The sequence below is a fragment of the Xiphophorus hellerii genome, chromosome 19 (genome assembly GCF_003331165.1).
Source record: "Xiphophorus hellerii strain 12219 chromosome 19, Xiphophorus_hellerii-4.1, whole genome shotgun sequence".
NCBI classification, from domain to species: Eukaryota; Metazoa; Chordata; class Actinopteri; order Cyprinodontiformes; family Poeciliidae; genus Xiphophorus; species Xiphophorus hellerii.
This window is the reverse complement of record NC_045690.1, coordinates 21,622,469-21,639,039: the sequence shown is the minus strand read 5'-3', so window position 1 is coordinate 21,639,039 and position 16,571 is coordinate 21,622,469. Positions and strand designations below refer to the sequence as shown.

Sequence of the window (16,571 nt, the reverse complement as noted above, 5' to 3'; positions counted from 1 at the left end):
TTATTCGTTTTAATGCATTTTGATAAGTGTATTTAAAATTACTACTGGTTTTTCAACCCTTCCTCTGCACAATTTAAATACCTGTATTAAAGTCTAGATTTGACATAGAGAGGACTGTAGGAAACACAAAAGAGTCTTAATTGCAAAATTTAAATGTACAAACAAAGTTGCTTACATTTTAGAGTATTTAATACCAACTACATATCTGCTATAGCTTACTCTTTAAACTAATAAAATAACTTTGTGCTGTCTTTTTTTTTTTTTTCAAAGGAGGGGAAAATACGTGAGATATAATACTTTATTTCATAACAGCTAGAGATCCGTCGAGATGGCATGATAAAACAAAGAACGGACTGTAATCTGATTTGACAGTCAAATTAAAGTGTCGCTGGAACCATTTTTGTTTGCATGTCCGCTATAAACCCTGGTGTGAAAACTGGCTTTCTCACTGGACGGCTGTTGTTTTTGGCCATTTTGCTGCTGTGAAGGTTCACTGATGTGCATGAAGAAAACACAGGTGAGCTCGTCTTTGTATTTTCTTTTCTCATAGTAACTATTAATGCAATTATTTTGCCATTGACTGTCACAGGTTTTTATGTCACAGGTTTTTATGTTTTTAATGATGAAAGCAATTAACACATAAGTTAATGTAGTTTTGATGATGCACTCAGTGTGCTGCATATTTTTAATTTTTTAAACATAACACAAAGCCTCTTGCCTAACGCCATAAACGTCAGTATGTCTTTATTGTTGGAATCTTTTTTTTTTAATATAATTTCAGCAATAAAAAAAATGCCTTTTCATTTGTGCACTTTAAATTTTAAAAAGTACACAATTTGCGCAACACGGACACAGTGATTCAAGTACAGTATGTGTCTGACGAGTGTCATAGATTTTTTTTTTTTTTTACCCCTCCAGGGGATCTTTTGTGGGCTCTAGTGTCCCTTATGTGATAGTAGGCTGACAGGAAATGGGGAAGAAGAGGGAGAAAGACATGCAGCAAATGTCGTCGGGTCCAGGAGTCGAACCCGCGACGGCTGCGTCGAGGACTCAAGGCCTCCAAATACGGGTCGCACTAACCACTACGCCACCACGGCACGCCCGTGTCATAGATTTTTATCACAGTTTTTTGTCCTGACGACGTCGATATGACCTGTTTCATGTATTTATATGTAAATAAGCAAAGCGCCTTATGAGCCATAAAAAACTGATTCAAATCTATAAAACATGTCTATAAGAAGGGCTGCACAGTTGGCAGCATTGCTGCCTTGCAGCAAGAAGGTCCTGGGTTTGATTCCCAGCCCGGGGTATTTTGCCTGAAATGTCTGGCTGGAGATAGGCACCAGCACCCCTCCTGACCCCACAAGGGAGTAAGAAAATGGATGGATGTCTATATTCTGTGACTTGTAAAAATAAATAATTATAGTTGTTAAATAGTGTAGGTTTGTGTGTTTTTGCTAAATAGGGACATTTAAGGACCACAATCCTTTGTACAAAATTTTTGTAATAGCGTTGTGGTTTTAAAATTTTTATAAAAATGAGAAAAATAATATAACATCTACAATTTTTTTAACTTTATCGGTTGAACTCTTTAAATACAGAAAATACTGTGAAACTTATTTGAAATTAGATATAAAAAGTGGGTTTTAGTTTTATACGTCATTATTCATTCCCCGCAGTGTTCCTGTGCGTCCCACCCAGTCGTCCTATTAACATAAAACTGTGGTCAATTATTTTAAATCTAGATCAGTTCAGCCATACCTATGCAACTTTCTACAATATTTAATTAGTTGGTTTTTTTGTGTTTTTTTGAATGAGGCATTTATCCGTGTAAGTAGGAAGGATTACAAATAAAATTGGGACACAAGATTACAGATCCACAAGTGTTAGGCAGACATCCCTGTCCCAGCCCATCCTGGGAAAACCTGAGTTGTTTCCAAGTCAGAACTTTCACATAAGTCCCTCCAGTAAGTTCTGTTTGCCCTGCGACAGACTGGCGACCTGTCCAGGGTGACCCCGCCTCTCGTACAGAACGTTAGCTGGAGGTAGGCACCAGCACCTCCCGACCCCACTAGGGACAAGGGTGTTAGAAAATGGATGGATGGACTTTGGTAATATATCTTTTTTTTTTGCAGGGTCAAGATGTGGGTCTTCATATTTCTCTACATACTGAGTCTAAACAGTCAGGTTTGTCATATTCCACAAAAAGATACTAAAACTTACAATGAAAACACCAGATTATTAAAATTGCATGTTTTTTTTCCTTTGCAGGCCTCTGCAACAGGTAAAGAGCATTTCTTTAAAGCTCCTGTCTCACTGGTTGTTGATGTTGGTAAAGGCTTCACAGGTTACCATCTGCTGGTGCTCTTTGCTTTAAGGCTGCAGTATGAAACTTGTGTAAAAAATATTTTGTACATATTTGCTGAAAGTATCACCATGTTGTATGATGCAGATAATCTGTGACAAAATAAAGCTCCTCTGACTTCTCCCAGTGCTAACTAGAAATAACCAGAGCCAGGAGCGCTGTCAATCACGTCGTGTGTACATGAAGTTGAGTGACAGCGCTAAGACCCTCCTCCTGGTTCTGATTGGTTGATTTTTTGGTCGAGAGTGTTGCATTTCTTTAGAGGTCAATCGTAGCTCATGGAGGAGGTGGAGGAGATTGATCTTTTCACAGATTATCTGTCTCATATTATACTATCAGGACATAGTGACTGTTTTAACAAATATGTAAAAAACATATTCTTCATAAAAGTTACATACTGCACCTTTAAGCATCAATTAATGTTTCAGTTTCTCTTTGAACGTTTCAGAGAACTCAACGCAGATGTATTACGCTAAACTGATAATAGACAGAAGTGCAATTGAAATAATCAGTTCGAACCTGAGCTTTTATGTGAAAGACAACAACGTGACCATCGACAACGTTAGAATGACAACAAGTAAGAAAGAAACAAAGGAAGATTCCAAGTACTGCACTTTTAGATTTGTCAGTTCCAGAAAACCAAATCAATAAAACTTTGGTTCTTCTGGGTTTTTTTTGTTTGTTTGTTTTCTGATTGTGTGTTTCTTTCACCCCCAATAAGAATGTGACAAAAACAACGGTAGTAAAACATGTAGATGCGAACATGGCCACAAATGGAGTGATGAAGTTCTTCTCAAAGAGGGTTGTGATGGGAATAACTGTACCCTCAAGGCTGACTCTAATTCAATGTGCACTTTAAACACTACAGGCATGTGGACGTTTACTGTTTGTTTAACCAAACATTTTAAACTATGTGTGCTCTTTGGAGAAAGGGTTGATGCTCATTAACCTTCTACATTTTGTTCTTAACAGTTGATATCACGGGGAGATTCAAACTGGGCGGAGATAACTATACTGATTGCCTGACAGATAAGGCCTCATCCAAATATATGACCTGTCATGCACGTCTGTTAAATCAGGTAAAATCATTTCCGTAATGAAAATAATTATCAAATATAATTATTTGATACATTTGGAAATAGATGAATAATGCAGGTAATGTCTTTTTAGATGAAAACCCTATACAGTAAAATAAGAGGATTTGACAGTCTGGCAATAATACAATTCAGGTACTTTCTTTTCTAAATATTAAAAATAATAAAAAAAATATGCACACATCCATTTTTTTAAATGTTTAAAATAATTATTTGATTTCGTTTTTCACTAAAGTCTCGGGAGCATTATTGTTGATTTTACAATGAAGATCGTCTCTGACGTTAGTTCGGGAGAACTGTTTAATAAATCTACAGAACTGACAAAAACTCTAACAGGCAGTATGACTTTGGAGACAAAAGGTAACTACTATATTTTTCACCAGTTGGATTCATACTAGAGTTGCATTTCACAATAACTTTAGATCTTGTTTTGTTTCTTCAATGACTTGCTTGTTTTTTTTTTTTTAAAGATTTTCACACCAAAGTTAAAATGTAATTTTACTATGGTGGAAAAATAAGGTAGCAGTTATTTAAGAAACCTCTTCAACTTTTCATACAATATTAATTGTGCTAAATACATTTTAAAAGTAGATTCCGCAAAATAAAGCTAGCATAAGTATTATTATTATTACTTTATTGCATCTATTTTTTTGACACCTTGACCAGTTTCCTTCCTGCTAAGCCTCCTGAACTTTATATCAGGCTAATAAGGTTCTCTAAAATTGACAGTAATTCTGAAATAAATGCAAAGGTGATCTAATAAGCTATCACTTTACAGGATGATCCTAATGCTACCTCCTTATTACAGCTTTAAAAGAAAATTTTAAGAATTTCATTTAACAGACTAGTTTGGGGGGTTTTTTCAGTTGCGTTTTAGAGTAAAAAAAAGTTTTTCATTTATAGTGCAACCTCATTTTTTAAGATCATAAACTCCTGTGTAAACTTTCTAAAGTTGTAAACTTTTTCAATTCACAGGCATTGTCAATTTGGAAGTATCAAAGGCATCAGTGCCGTATGACAACAAAACTGTTGTTACTTGTAAAACTGAGAGAGAGCTTAAAGCCCAACCACAGTGGAACCTGAATAGAGAAGATGGATCGTTTCTCATAACTAATGGCAGCATCTCAACAGTAGAAATTAAAGAAAAAGAAAGTTCAGTCACGATTCAACATGTTAACGAACTCTGGCAAGGTAAGTTTGTTACAACCACAACATTGTAGATCGTTTGGCCCTCAATACCTTGTAAAATGTTCACAATCCATTTTGTCATGTCATTTTGCTCAGTCATCCTTTCAAAACAATTCAAGCTTAGTCAGACTGGATTGGTAGCATCTGTAAACATAATTCTTTAAGTCTTTTAATTGTGTTTAGCTTTGGACTTTGACTACACTATTCTAAATACAGAAACAGATGTAATAACTTTTTGAAAAAAAAAAAACACAATACAAATAACCAACAGTTTTCTCATTCCAAATGACTTGTTTTGTCAAAAGCTTCACCAATGGATTTGAGTCCTGGTGGCTTACTGAACTTATTGTTAAAGTCTTTAGCATCCTGGGCTTCGCGAATACTTTGAATTCTCCACCAAAGCAATGGTTTGTGTTTAAGGTGACTGATCAAATTTGACGTGATAAAGGTCGTGTTGTTTTTGTCCTCGCCGAACCGTCTCTTAACATTTGTTAAACAAAATCAGCGTATTTTATTCTTCCAAAACCTTAAAAGAGCCTCCAAACTAACGGCTGTTATGTTCTCTGTTTACCCTGGGCTGCATTCACATGGTGTTGGAAGTTCCAACTTGGGAGTCATTTGGACCTTTTATGTATATATTTCTGTTGTTTGCGTGTAACACTCTGGGATGATAGATTTTTTTTTTAACTATTGTTTTCTGACAAGAGGGAATTTTAAAATTATTTATTTGCAGTCAGAAAAATGTTTTCTCCAATTATACTGACGCCTCTTGAACTCTGTGCAGGTCCCATGCAGGAGCATAAGTGCTCAAAAAACAACACAAACAACAACAAAAAGAACATCTACGCAACAAAACATTTTATCATTTGTTATATTGGATAAATAAGAATTAAATTTCTTGTTATCGGTCTGATAACTATCGTGCATCCCTAACTCTAACAGATGAATATGCTTTGATGTAAAACATTTCAGTTCCATTCTAGTTCCTCCCATTATTGCTGTATAATTAAGTCTGTCCATCTGTCTCTTTTAGCATAAACGCCTGACAATGCTTCTTCAAGCTTGTTTGGTCCTCTTGCCTGACTTGTGGCAAACTTCCAAAAGGACAATAAATGTATTCTATTTTTCCTTCATACACTCCAGATTTGAGGAGTGTACTGTCAGAAATCTAATCTGAGCAGTGGATTTCTGCAACTCCTCCAGAGTTAAATGAGAATTAGGACCAGCCTCTCCCATGTCTGAAGTACAAACCCCAAAAGCACACACACTTCTTCAGTGGCTTGCAAAAGTATTCAAACCCCTTAAAGTTTTCCATATTTTTCACATTACAACCACAAACATAAATATATTTGATTGCAGTGTGCAAAAGTATTCAGCCCTCTTTTGCAAGCCACTGTATTTTGACCTCAGAGAACAGAAGCAACATGTAAAAAAACATCGTGCAGTTTTATAGACTAATACAGTGGTTTTGAACTATTTTAACTTCTGAGTCAGGATATTTTATGAGTGTGCAAATAGTACTTAAGTGACAACACAAATTAGTTTAATCAATTATTATTTTTTCAATTTAGTAACATTTTTGTAGAGGATCTCCAGAGCCAATACTTGTTGGATCACAACTCAGACCCCAGCTTTGGGAAGTACTGGACTAAGTCCAACACAATATATGTTGTTATTGCCATAAGCAGGATTATCTAAAGTAATAATACATAAAAAATACATGTGTACATTTCAATAATATACTTCTTAAATGAGAATGTTCACAATTCTATCAGTTTATGTCATAATCCTCATCATTTTTGCTTGTGTGTGGTGGGGCAAAGATCCAACTCCTCAGTGTTAAGAAAAATGGGGTGTGTTCACCATTTTTAGAGCAGCAGTATGTAGCACAACTACTTCCCCGGGAACCACCACAGTGTTAGTTTTTAGAATTGTACTTGTAAAACTACAGGAAAAGAAAATTAATCTGTTGACTGAGCATTTATCACATAATGGTTGTCTAATCCCTTGAAATATATTTTACCCCTTTTGCCTCTGTTTGAACCCTCCATGTTGTTCCTTCCTCAGGAGAGTACGTATGTCTTTTTGTTGAAAAAGAAGGTCAAATAACCATAAACCATAAAGCCAATGATACAATGGATGTATGCCTCAAACCAAAGATCGACATTTCCGCAGATCCGGCATTTCCCTTGTGTAAGACAGAAGAAGATAGTGTTCTTTATGTGATCGTGAAATGTGAGATAAAGAATACCACCGAAAAATACAATGTGAGCTGGCAAGAAGGTGCCATTGTATTACCCACGACTACAGGTAGGAAAATTTCTCTAGTGTTACTCATGTTCGCTCTTTGAACCATCTTCTGAATGCCTTTGTTCTTGTAATACTTGTCCTGTTTATGTCACTTTCACAGACAAAGACAAACTGATTTATTCAGCTAAAATAATAGTTGACTGTAAGAAAGACAAGGGGAATTCTTCTCCAGATTCATATTGCGACTTTACTAATGAGTGCAACCAAGTCCAAAAGGCATCTATGACGGTCGAAGTCATTTATCGTACGTATCAGTTTAAGATAATGATGCTTTTTTTCTTTGACACAATGAATTGTGTGTTTTTTTACTGCACTGAAAAAGCGTTTGAATTTGGTGGAGACAGAGGTAGAAGTTCATCTCTCAATCGGTGGTTTGCCGGTTCAGTTCTGCTTCTGTCGTTGTGTCCTTGGCCAGGACACTTTACCCTCCTTGCCTGCTAGTGGTGGCCACTAGCAGGCCGGTGATGCTTCCATCCAGTAACTTGCCACCATCAGCATGTCAATGGGTGAATGACTGAATGTAGTGTGAAGCACCTTGAGGTTCTTTAGACTTGATAAAGTGCTACACAAGTACAGACCATTTAACTTCTGAAATGCAAGTGGAAATGCAAGTGGACTCAAACGTTTGGGCACATTCAATTCAATATAATCAATTCTGACCAGTCATGTATCTGATAGAGAAGTACTTTGAGAGTAAAATCAAAATATCACAAAAAATGTACTTTATTTCTGTACTTTAATCTAAAACATGTGAACATTAGCTTGATATATTTCAGGTGTTTATCATCCTTAATTTTGATGATTATGTCTCAGAGAATGAAGCTCAAGATATCTGGTCTTCTGGAAATAACAATATTATACAAGTTTAATCAAAAAAATGTTTGAAACGCATCACAGTCTGGACATTCAAGAAGACTGCTGGGCGGCAGATGTCCAGCAGTCAGCGACACCATACACAAGGAGATTAAGCTGAAAAAGATCATTGCTAAAGAAGCTAGCTGTCCATAGCATGTTGTCTCCACACATACTATGTTAAGTTCAGCAGAGGGAAAAAGACCACATTAATATCTATATGTTGTTAGCCCATTCAAGAGAGTCTGGTAAAGAGCTAAGGCATGCACGGCAGCTGAAGTCGAAGCTTTAAGAGCCACAGCACACACCCAATGCTATAGCTGTCGCATGTCAGGATTTCAGCAAATGCTGAACCTGAGACGAAGCAGGAAATAAACTGGACTGTTTTTCAGTGGTCCAAAGTCCTCCTTTCAAATCGAAGTAAATTTCACATTTAATTTGAAATACAAAATTTTGGAATTTGGAGGAAGAGTGAAGTGATATACAATCCAAGTTGCTGGAGGTCCAGAGTGAAGATTCAACATTATGTGATGATTTGAGGTGTCATGTCATCTGCTGGTGTTGGTCCTATGTGGTTTATCAACTCCACAGCTTGTGCTGCTGTCTGTCTGGAACTTTTAAAGGGCTCACAAGCTTTATGAATATGTAGATGTCAATGTTTCCATTAGCAACTTGGGACTCACCCATACGAGTACCAAAATCTACTTCAGCAACAAGAAGCAGCGTTGTAGATGAGCTGCAGTCCCACATTAAATCAACCTTAATACAACTTAGAGAATTTATACAAAATCACCCTCAATCTTATAATTCAAAAGAGACAACTGTTTAAAAGTTAATGCGATACTTTTTGCATTCCTCACAATAACATTTTTAAACTTGGAGTTTTGCTCTGCATAGTTTTTGTACTAAATGATTTTTTTTATTTGTACTAAACAGTTCAGAATCAATATTGTTCAGCAGAAGGTGAATGGGGAAACACCAAGGCCGAATTTACTGCAGAAATAAAATGCAAGGATAAAGCTGGAACAAGAAAGCGAAAGTGTTCACCTGGGTGAGATTTGAACTCTTCACTATCAGATAACATTTGTTTTCTCTAACTTTGAAAAACACAAAATGGTTTATTTAACTAATGAAACATTTCAATAACATTTAATTTTATTGAAATTGTTAACATTAATGAATAGTTTCATTAATGTTCATTTAATACTTTCAGGGGAATAGGCCGGGAAGGGATATGGGGTGACGAGGTTTCACAGTGTGTTGAACAGGACCTCGCTAATGTGCTGGAAAGTGCTACAGTATGTGAATTTTACTATCATCTTAACTTTCTATCATTGCACGTAAATGTACAGTATGTATGTAATGTACAGTAACTAAACTGCTTTTTGTTGTACAGTTGTACTTAAATATGCTTTCAACTTTTTTATTTTTATGGAATTACAGTAAATAGGAATTATTACTATAAGAAGTATTCCACTTGAGGTATAATAATATACTTCAGCTTGCTGATTTAAGAAGTTGCTGTAGAATACACAATAATAACCTTCATATTTATTGTTCTTTCAGATTAGTGACATTGGACTTGGTATACTGGCTACAAATGCTGCAATAGTATTTGAACGCTTTGTGAATGTCACAAAGACATCAAAATTACCTGGTTATGCTAACATAAATACATCGGTCGCAGTACTTAGCACCATGGATAAAAAGTTAAATAACAGTGTTATTACAAATGAGACAGCAATAGAAGTGAGTATCAAAGCATTTTGATCTTTATGAATTAAGACATAATCAGTATGCTTTCATGACTTCATTATAGGGTTTATTTCATTACAACTTCACTGATATACTAAACAGTGTTAAGGTTAAACGAAACCATGATGTCTAACAAAGCAGTTTCCAACTAAGAGCTTTCAGCCAACTCAAAGCTTTTTGCAAAAAAGTTAAATGTCACAAAATAATTGTTTGTTCTAAAAAAATAGCCTTTTTCAAGGTAGTAATGCAGATAATTTATGCATCTTTATTAAATTAAAGATTTTTTCACTAAACTTCAAATTCCTAATGCCAAAAAATGACATCAATATACTGTAGGTTGGTATGTAATACTTTTTACACGTCACAACCATCTTCCAGAAAATGACCTGTGATTCTGCTTTTATTTTTCAGAATTTTCTATTCTCATCCAGTCATTTGCTGAATAAAAGTCTTGAAGACTCGTGGAATAAAGATACCACTGACAACACTTCAATGGCTGAGAAATTCATGCTTTCTGTTGAGAATTTAATTAAAATATCAAATATGACAGGGGGGACTAAGAAAGAAAATCTGCACGTGGATGTGTGCAATAGCTCCAACTGCAACATCACTGTTTTCAATGTTTCAGTTGTTCTTTCAGGTGGAGTGAATGTGAAAACAGCTGCATTCAAACAACTGGATAAATATTTGCCCAATCTTGACAATAAAACAGAGGTCAACAGTATCATTGTATCCACAACTGCAGATAGCTATAGTGACATTACCCTAAAGTTTGAAATGATCAAGCCAAGACCTCGTAATGTTGAGCTAAAATGTGTGTTTTGGGACAATAAAAAACATGCGTTTTCATCAGACGGATGTAGGTGGTTGGGTCCCTCTAAGGAGGGCCACTGCACATGTGATCATCTTTCCTCGTTTGCATTGCTACTGTCCAAGGAGCCCCTGGACGTCCCTGGTTTGACTTATCTAACTTATGCAGCTCTGTCAGTATCAGTGTTGTCACTCATTGTCACTCTTGTAATAGAACTGATAGTCTGGAGCGATGTAGTCAAGACGAGTACACTATATTTACGTCACACTGCCCATGTGAACATTTGTCTGTGCTTGCTGATTGGTAACCTCTGCTTTTTGGCATCTTCTTCCAACCCAGAGAATATTTCAGACCTCTGGTGTCGAACCTCTGCGGTGCTGAAGCATTTCTGCTATCTGGCTATGTTCTTTTGGACGTTTTGTTTGAGCGCCACACTTCTTCATCAGGCAGTGTTTTTGTTCCACAAGGTGAGCAAGGCAAACTATCTGAGGTTCTCGTTGGTTGTAGGCTACGCCATCCCCTTGATCATAGTCTTTGTCACATTTCTTACCTGCAACGGTGGAGCTGAGGGGGTATATTACTTGGAGAAGACCTGCTGGCTGGTTTATGGCGGACTGTTTAAAGGCACTTTTTATACGTTTATCATTCCAGTTGGAGCAATTGTTTTCATTAATGTGTTCTCAATGCTTGTGGTCATCATGAAGCTCATAAGCCACCACTCAGAAATACACCAAAAAACTGACATTTCACCAGAAAAGGAGAAAGCAGCAGCCAAAACTGTTGTGAGATCCATTATCCTACTGACCCCGATTTTTGGTGTGACGTGGATCTTTGGATTTGCCATTTTGATTTTTGATCTCACAAGCGGACCCGCAGCATATGCATTCGAATACATCTTCACCGTACTCAATGGATTCCAGGTACAGTCAAAATATTTTATTCAATGTAACACATAAACAAACTGAAGTATTTGCCATACAAGTACTCTCTTTCAATTCCAGGGCTTCTTCATTTTGTTGACCACATGCTTCTTAGACAGAATGGTAAGAAACGAGCCAGATAATGATACAGCTCAATGATGCTACACAGTGTGATCTACAAATGTTTCTAAGCTGTTGTTTACGGCAATGTTAAGACCTAATATGACTACAGTGTACACACCCCTGTTAAAATCCCAGATGTTAGAGGGAAAAACAAAATTTTCCACCTTTAATGCGACACATATTGTGGTTTATTCAACTGAAAAAATGACTCTTTGATTGCCTTGGTGGACACACCCTGAAATTAATTAATCTACATAACGTCTAGGTATCATCGGAAGGCATTTACTCTTTTGCGTAATGCGTCCTTTAGTAAACAAAAAAACGGTGATCTCACAAAACGATCAGTTGGAGGAGAGTGCAATAGACCCAGAGTATTATATGTAAACCTTAACAGTAACACTGAAGAAGCTGCAAACATTTCAGGTGTGCCCTGGTTGAGTTCTACATTTGAAGAACTCAATGTCCTCTATGCTGGATGCAAGACAGAAAGTCAATGTAAATCCCTTCCTAACCAGATTAAAATATCCATAACATGTGGAGCTTTTGACCACCAGTCTAAAAAGTAAGTTTAACACACAAACACAGCAAAACAAGAACTGTACCCATGGTAAAACATGATGGTACTGTATATCATGCTAGATATGGGTTAATTTGCTGTACTGGTAGTTTTGATAAGGAATATTATTTAGCAATAGTTCAGTTTTGACCTCAAACTGATATCTTAGACCCAAACCCCCAAGTCTGCTTCAAAGCAAAAGATAGGGGATTTTATGTGAGTCAGAGGATGTCTCAAAATAAACAGAAGAAGAAAATCTTAAGTGTTTGAATGTCCCTATAGCCACATTTGAGAGCTAATAAATTCGACTTTAAATCTTTGAGGTCACCTCAAGAGGGAAATCTAACGTTACCAAGGTAAAGTGGGTGGACCTTGCCAATCAAGTGGTGGGATGCTGACCTGCTTAAATTAATTCAGTATTTTCCAATGGTGTGCCCACTAAGGTTGCTGCTCAAAAACAGGAAATTCTTACAGGGGTGTGTACACTGTTAAAAGCCAGTACTGATAGCTGCCATCTTTTATCATAATTAATCATTTCTGCCAGATAACCGATTTAATGATTTTCTCACCATAATTTCTACAGACTCGTGAGGCTCTACTGAAACACATTAAGAAGAAAGTAGGTGCACCGCAACTACAATTACATGATACCATGGCTATTTCTCTTGTATGTCTTATTGCCATTTCTTCTTCCCTCTGATCTCCAGGCTCCAGCATCTAGTGTCAGTGAAAGCACCTCAAAGTCAGAGTCAACATGGAAGAAATGAAACTATTTTCATCTACATGTAAAACTAGTATCACTAGTATCACATTTATGTGCCATTGAAAATAAATGTACAGTGTGCATTCACTTTTTACTGAAGCCAAGAGTGGATGTTTTCCGCGTGTACTTTTTTCCCAAAGGTTTTCTCGAGATAACCAGTTAATGTTCCATTTTCTGGAAATAACAATATAATTTCCCATTGGTTTTCTGGAGATAGAGTTAATTTCCTGATGATTTTCTTGAAACCAGTTCATTTCATCAATGGTTCTCTCAAGACGAATTCATTTCCTGATGGTTTTCATGGGATAACAAGTTAATCTCAATAAAACAAACTTTGCTTGTGCCGTTGTGTAAATACATGTGGCATGTATTTGAAGGATGGAATCAGGTTTAACACACACCAGTCGTCTCGTGATCATCTCGAGATCACGAGATGATTGGATCAGAAATGGTTTTCTCAAGAAAACCACTGGGAGAAAGCACATGCTGAAAACGTTCACTCTCGACTTCCATATCTTTTTAATGTGATTGTTTATTAATATTATTAGTAAAATTATAAGTGTATAGTTAATTATTTTTAGCCTCTTTGTGTTACATTTTGCATGAACTTGTTCTGTATGCACCTTTAGGATTTAATGAGTTAACTCAGCTTATACAAATACCAGCTGTGATCAGAGTCACATTGAATTATTCAAGTTTTAGTTGGTATATTTGAAGAGAAATGGAGCAAAAGACTCAACCTGTATGCCAAAATGATGTTTTAGACTTGAGTCTAGTCTTAGTTTTCCTCCTGGTTCTAAAAGCAATGTCTTCTTCGTAATCTTTGCTTTGCTGTAACCACTCCTCATCTGAGTCGTTTGCAATATCTTCTTCAGCTATTTTCTCACGGAAGTCTTTGCACTCAAGCTCTGCTCTGCAACATATTAAAAAGATTTGTAACATTAAATCAGAAACTTTTGTAAAGGTTGTTCGTAATAAAGGAAAAATAGGTGAAAATTGGGCTTTGTTTCGTACTTTTGAAGGAATCGAACACAGTCTTCTTTTCCGTATATTTCGGCTAATCTTATTGGTTTGTCTCCACAGCAGTCCTCTTTGTCCATTGGTGCATGAAAGGTGTGCAGGATCCGCAGTGTGGGCAGATGACCGGACTCTGCAGCATAGTGGGCAGGGGTCCATCCGTGCGCTGTCTTCAAACAAGGATTGGCTCCGTTCTCTAACAGCAACTTGACAATTTCTGTATCTCCTGAGAAAAAAAATGCAATACAGAGTTTTCTAAAACATAGAATAAAAAAAAAAAACAGGTTTAAATCCATCCATCCATTTTCTAACACCCTTGTCCCTAGTGGGGTCAGGAAGGGTGCTGGTGTCTATCTCTAACGTTCCAGGCGAGAGGCGGGGTACACCTGGACAGGTCGCCAGTCTGTCGCACAGGTTTAAATCTGGTCTAGTAAACACAAACTGATACATTTTTATGGTGAATCTCATGACTCCACAAGCCGCTGGAGAAGCGATATTGGTTAAATAAAATGGAAGCAAGACATTTGTAGGAATTAGAAAACATTAAACCACACTTTATCCTTTATGTGGACAAAGCTAGAACGCAGGATAACCTTACAGGCTGATATTGTAATCCTTTTCTTAAACCTTTCTGTATTTTAATATACTGGACTGCCTCATTTGGACAGGTTTTAGAGTACAATTTAAATAGATTAAAGTAATTCCATATCATTTTTAATTTAAATAAAGGGCAAAATTCTGCAATAAGAACCATTTTTTGTCAGTGTAAATAAAGAATAAAGTTATCTTAGCATTAAAATTACCCTTGAAATCAAAACCATTGTAGCATAAAATGATGACCTGTTTGTGAAGGACATAAATGCAACACGAAAGTGACGGATACTATTGTCCACATTAATAACCAAATTCAGTTCCTATATAACAAGCAGTAGCACAAAATATGAGACCCTTTTCAGTAACTATTTTGGGTGTTATTTTGAGTGCAGTGATTAATCTAATACTGTAGTTTTGTTTTTCATTTAGTCATTCCTGCTGCACTTTTTTTCTAATATGTGAATAAAAAACAGAGAAAAAGGTACTGTACTACAGTTGTAAACAGTTGCTTAGTTGTAGGCAAGCCAGTTTGAAGGTTGTAGTTGGAATTAAAACTATCTTGAGAGCTTCAAAAATATTTGAACTTGTTTTCAAGCAGAACCACCAAGTAGCAAAAAGCATTAACAGCGATTGCATGAAAGACTACTCCAAGATGCACATTTACTGTGGCAAAGTTAAACTCAACGTCTGACATGTTAGGTGAAACTATTATTATGCAACATAATAAATTATGTTTCAACTCTAATATCCAAGGGAAACAAAGAAAAACTTTGGGTTGTCTTGCTGCCAGTCAGTAAAATAAGAGTCTTTAACATTCCTGCATCTCTAATATTGATTTATCTGCAATCAAATACATAATTTACCCGCTTGATGGTCCGTCCTACAGTGGATTCAGAGTATTCACAGCAACTCATATTTTCTTTTACTCTTAAAACAATATCAGGATGTGTCTGAATACCTTTTGGATGCACTGTGATATTTAATGCTTGTGAAGGACAAACAAAAACGTTCCCCAGTTAAATATACTTAAATATCTATAAAATGTTCAATAGTGTACTGCTAACATACTAACAAAAAATCTAATGTATACTGCATCTCTAACATTTCACTTCACCTGTTAGTGGTCATATTGTTATGCCTGGGCAGTCTTCATCTTGAGGTGCTAGGCATAGTTTCTCTTTTAATAGGTTGAGATCTTAAAGCAAAACAATAGGGGTTTACCATGCAACTAAAGTTGACAAGACAAAAGACAAGCTTTAGACTACAAAAGATATCTTTATATACATTTCATGAAAAAGAGAAAAGAACTAGAAGAGTCCATTCTTCCGTTGTACGTCTAGAGAGAACAAGGACAAATGTAACTTGAGACAGCAGGAAGAAAAGACATGGAGGTAGAAGGTGGAGTTCCTTCTAAAGCGCCCACCATTAGCTGCTGCCCAGTGCAGAGGGGTTTTGTAGCTCCAGTCGACGTCCTTGTTATTGGGATTACATTTCGGATTCTTCAGCATCTCCTTCACCTTCTCATAATCTCCCGCTGCTACGATTTGGTGCAGCTCTGTCATTTTTCTGGAGTTGCCCAGCAACGGATTCTGAATTCAAAATGGCGGAGTCTTCACCTGAGCACGAGAAAGGGGATAGTGCCACCTGCTGGACAGACCAGAGAAAACACGGCGCATTTGAAACGCGTCAAGCGCCTGAAATGAAGACTGACGCTTTTAAGTGATTTATAGTATAGGACTGCCTACATTAAAACATGTGAAATTGGGAGAAAATTTATAGGTTTAGACATTTTTACTTGTGGAGAAAGGTTCAGCCTTTGTGCTGCTTATCAATGTGCTAATATTTTTTGTCACATATTGCTGTGAGAAAGTAGCAAAAATAAGTTCGTTTCTTAGTTTTTATACAGTTGGTTTTATGATGGACCAATAAAAGTGAGACAAAGGGATAGAAAAAAAGATAACCTTGCAAAAAGAAAAAAGTATTTAGCTTCCTTTACTCTGACACCCACTATAATGCAAAAAAATTTACTCTAGAAGCCACATCAATGAAGCCCACTTGTGGGTACTTCAATGTCTATGTAAATATAATCATCAAGTGAAGGTTTGGGAAGTTAGAGAACATTAGTCAGAAATTGCAGGTCAAAAATTTCAAATGATCAAATCACCTTCTTCCACATTAATTCTCTCTCTCTCTGTATGTATGTATGTATGTATGTATGTATAT

The 16,571-nt window shown here is 36.4% G+C and overlaps 2 protein-coding genes across 3 annotated transcripts; one reads left to right on the top strand and one right to left on the bottom strand.

Annotated features, from left to right (window-relative positions):
• The first annotated feature begins 390 nt into the window (after positions 1-390).
• adgrf3a (adhesion G protein-coupled receptor F3a) lies at positions 391-13,736 on the top strand. Of its 2 annotated transcripts, XM_032547728.1 has the most exons (18): positions 391-517; positions 2,136-2,187; positions 2,272-2,284; positions 2,814-2,942; positions 3,087-3,233; positions 3,338-3,444; positions 3,536-3,594; positions 3,695-3,819; positions 4,435-4,650; positions 6,715-6,957; positions 7,058-7,201; positions 8,746-8,860; positions 9,023-9,107; positions 9,376-9,558; positions 9,976-11,295; positions 11,377-11,418; positions 12,558-12,593; positions 12,682-13,736. In XM_032547728.1, exons 2-18 carry the CDS (start codon positions 2,143-2,145, stop codon positions 12,739-12,741), a joined length of 3,069 nt encoding a protein of 1,022 aa, XP_032403619.1. In that variant the 5' UTR covers positions 391-517; positions 2,136-2,142; the 3' UTR covers positions 12,742-13,736. The 2 variants fall into 2 exon arrangements, with proteins under 2 accessions (XP_032403619.1, XP_032403618.1); XM_032547727.1 differs by having other exon boundaries at positions 12,558-13,736.
• ankrd66 (ankyrin repeat domain 66) lies at positions 13,415-15,995 on the bottom strand. The gene is made up of 3 exons (XM_032547729.1): positions 15,772-15,995; positions 13,752-13,980; positions 13,415-13,650 (listed from the first exon to the last, which is right to left on the bottom strand). Exons 1-3 carry the CDS (start codon positions 15,908-15,910, stop codon positions 13,473-13,475), a joined length of 546 nt encoding a protein of 181 aa, XP_032403620.1. The 5' UTR covers positions 15,911-15,995; the 3' UTR covers positions 13,415-13,472.
• Between the last annotated feature and the right edge of the window lie 576 nt (positions 15,996-16,571).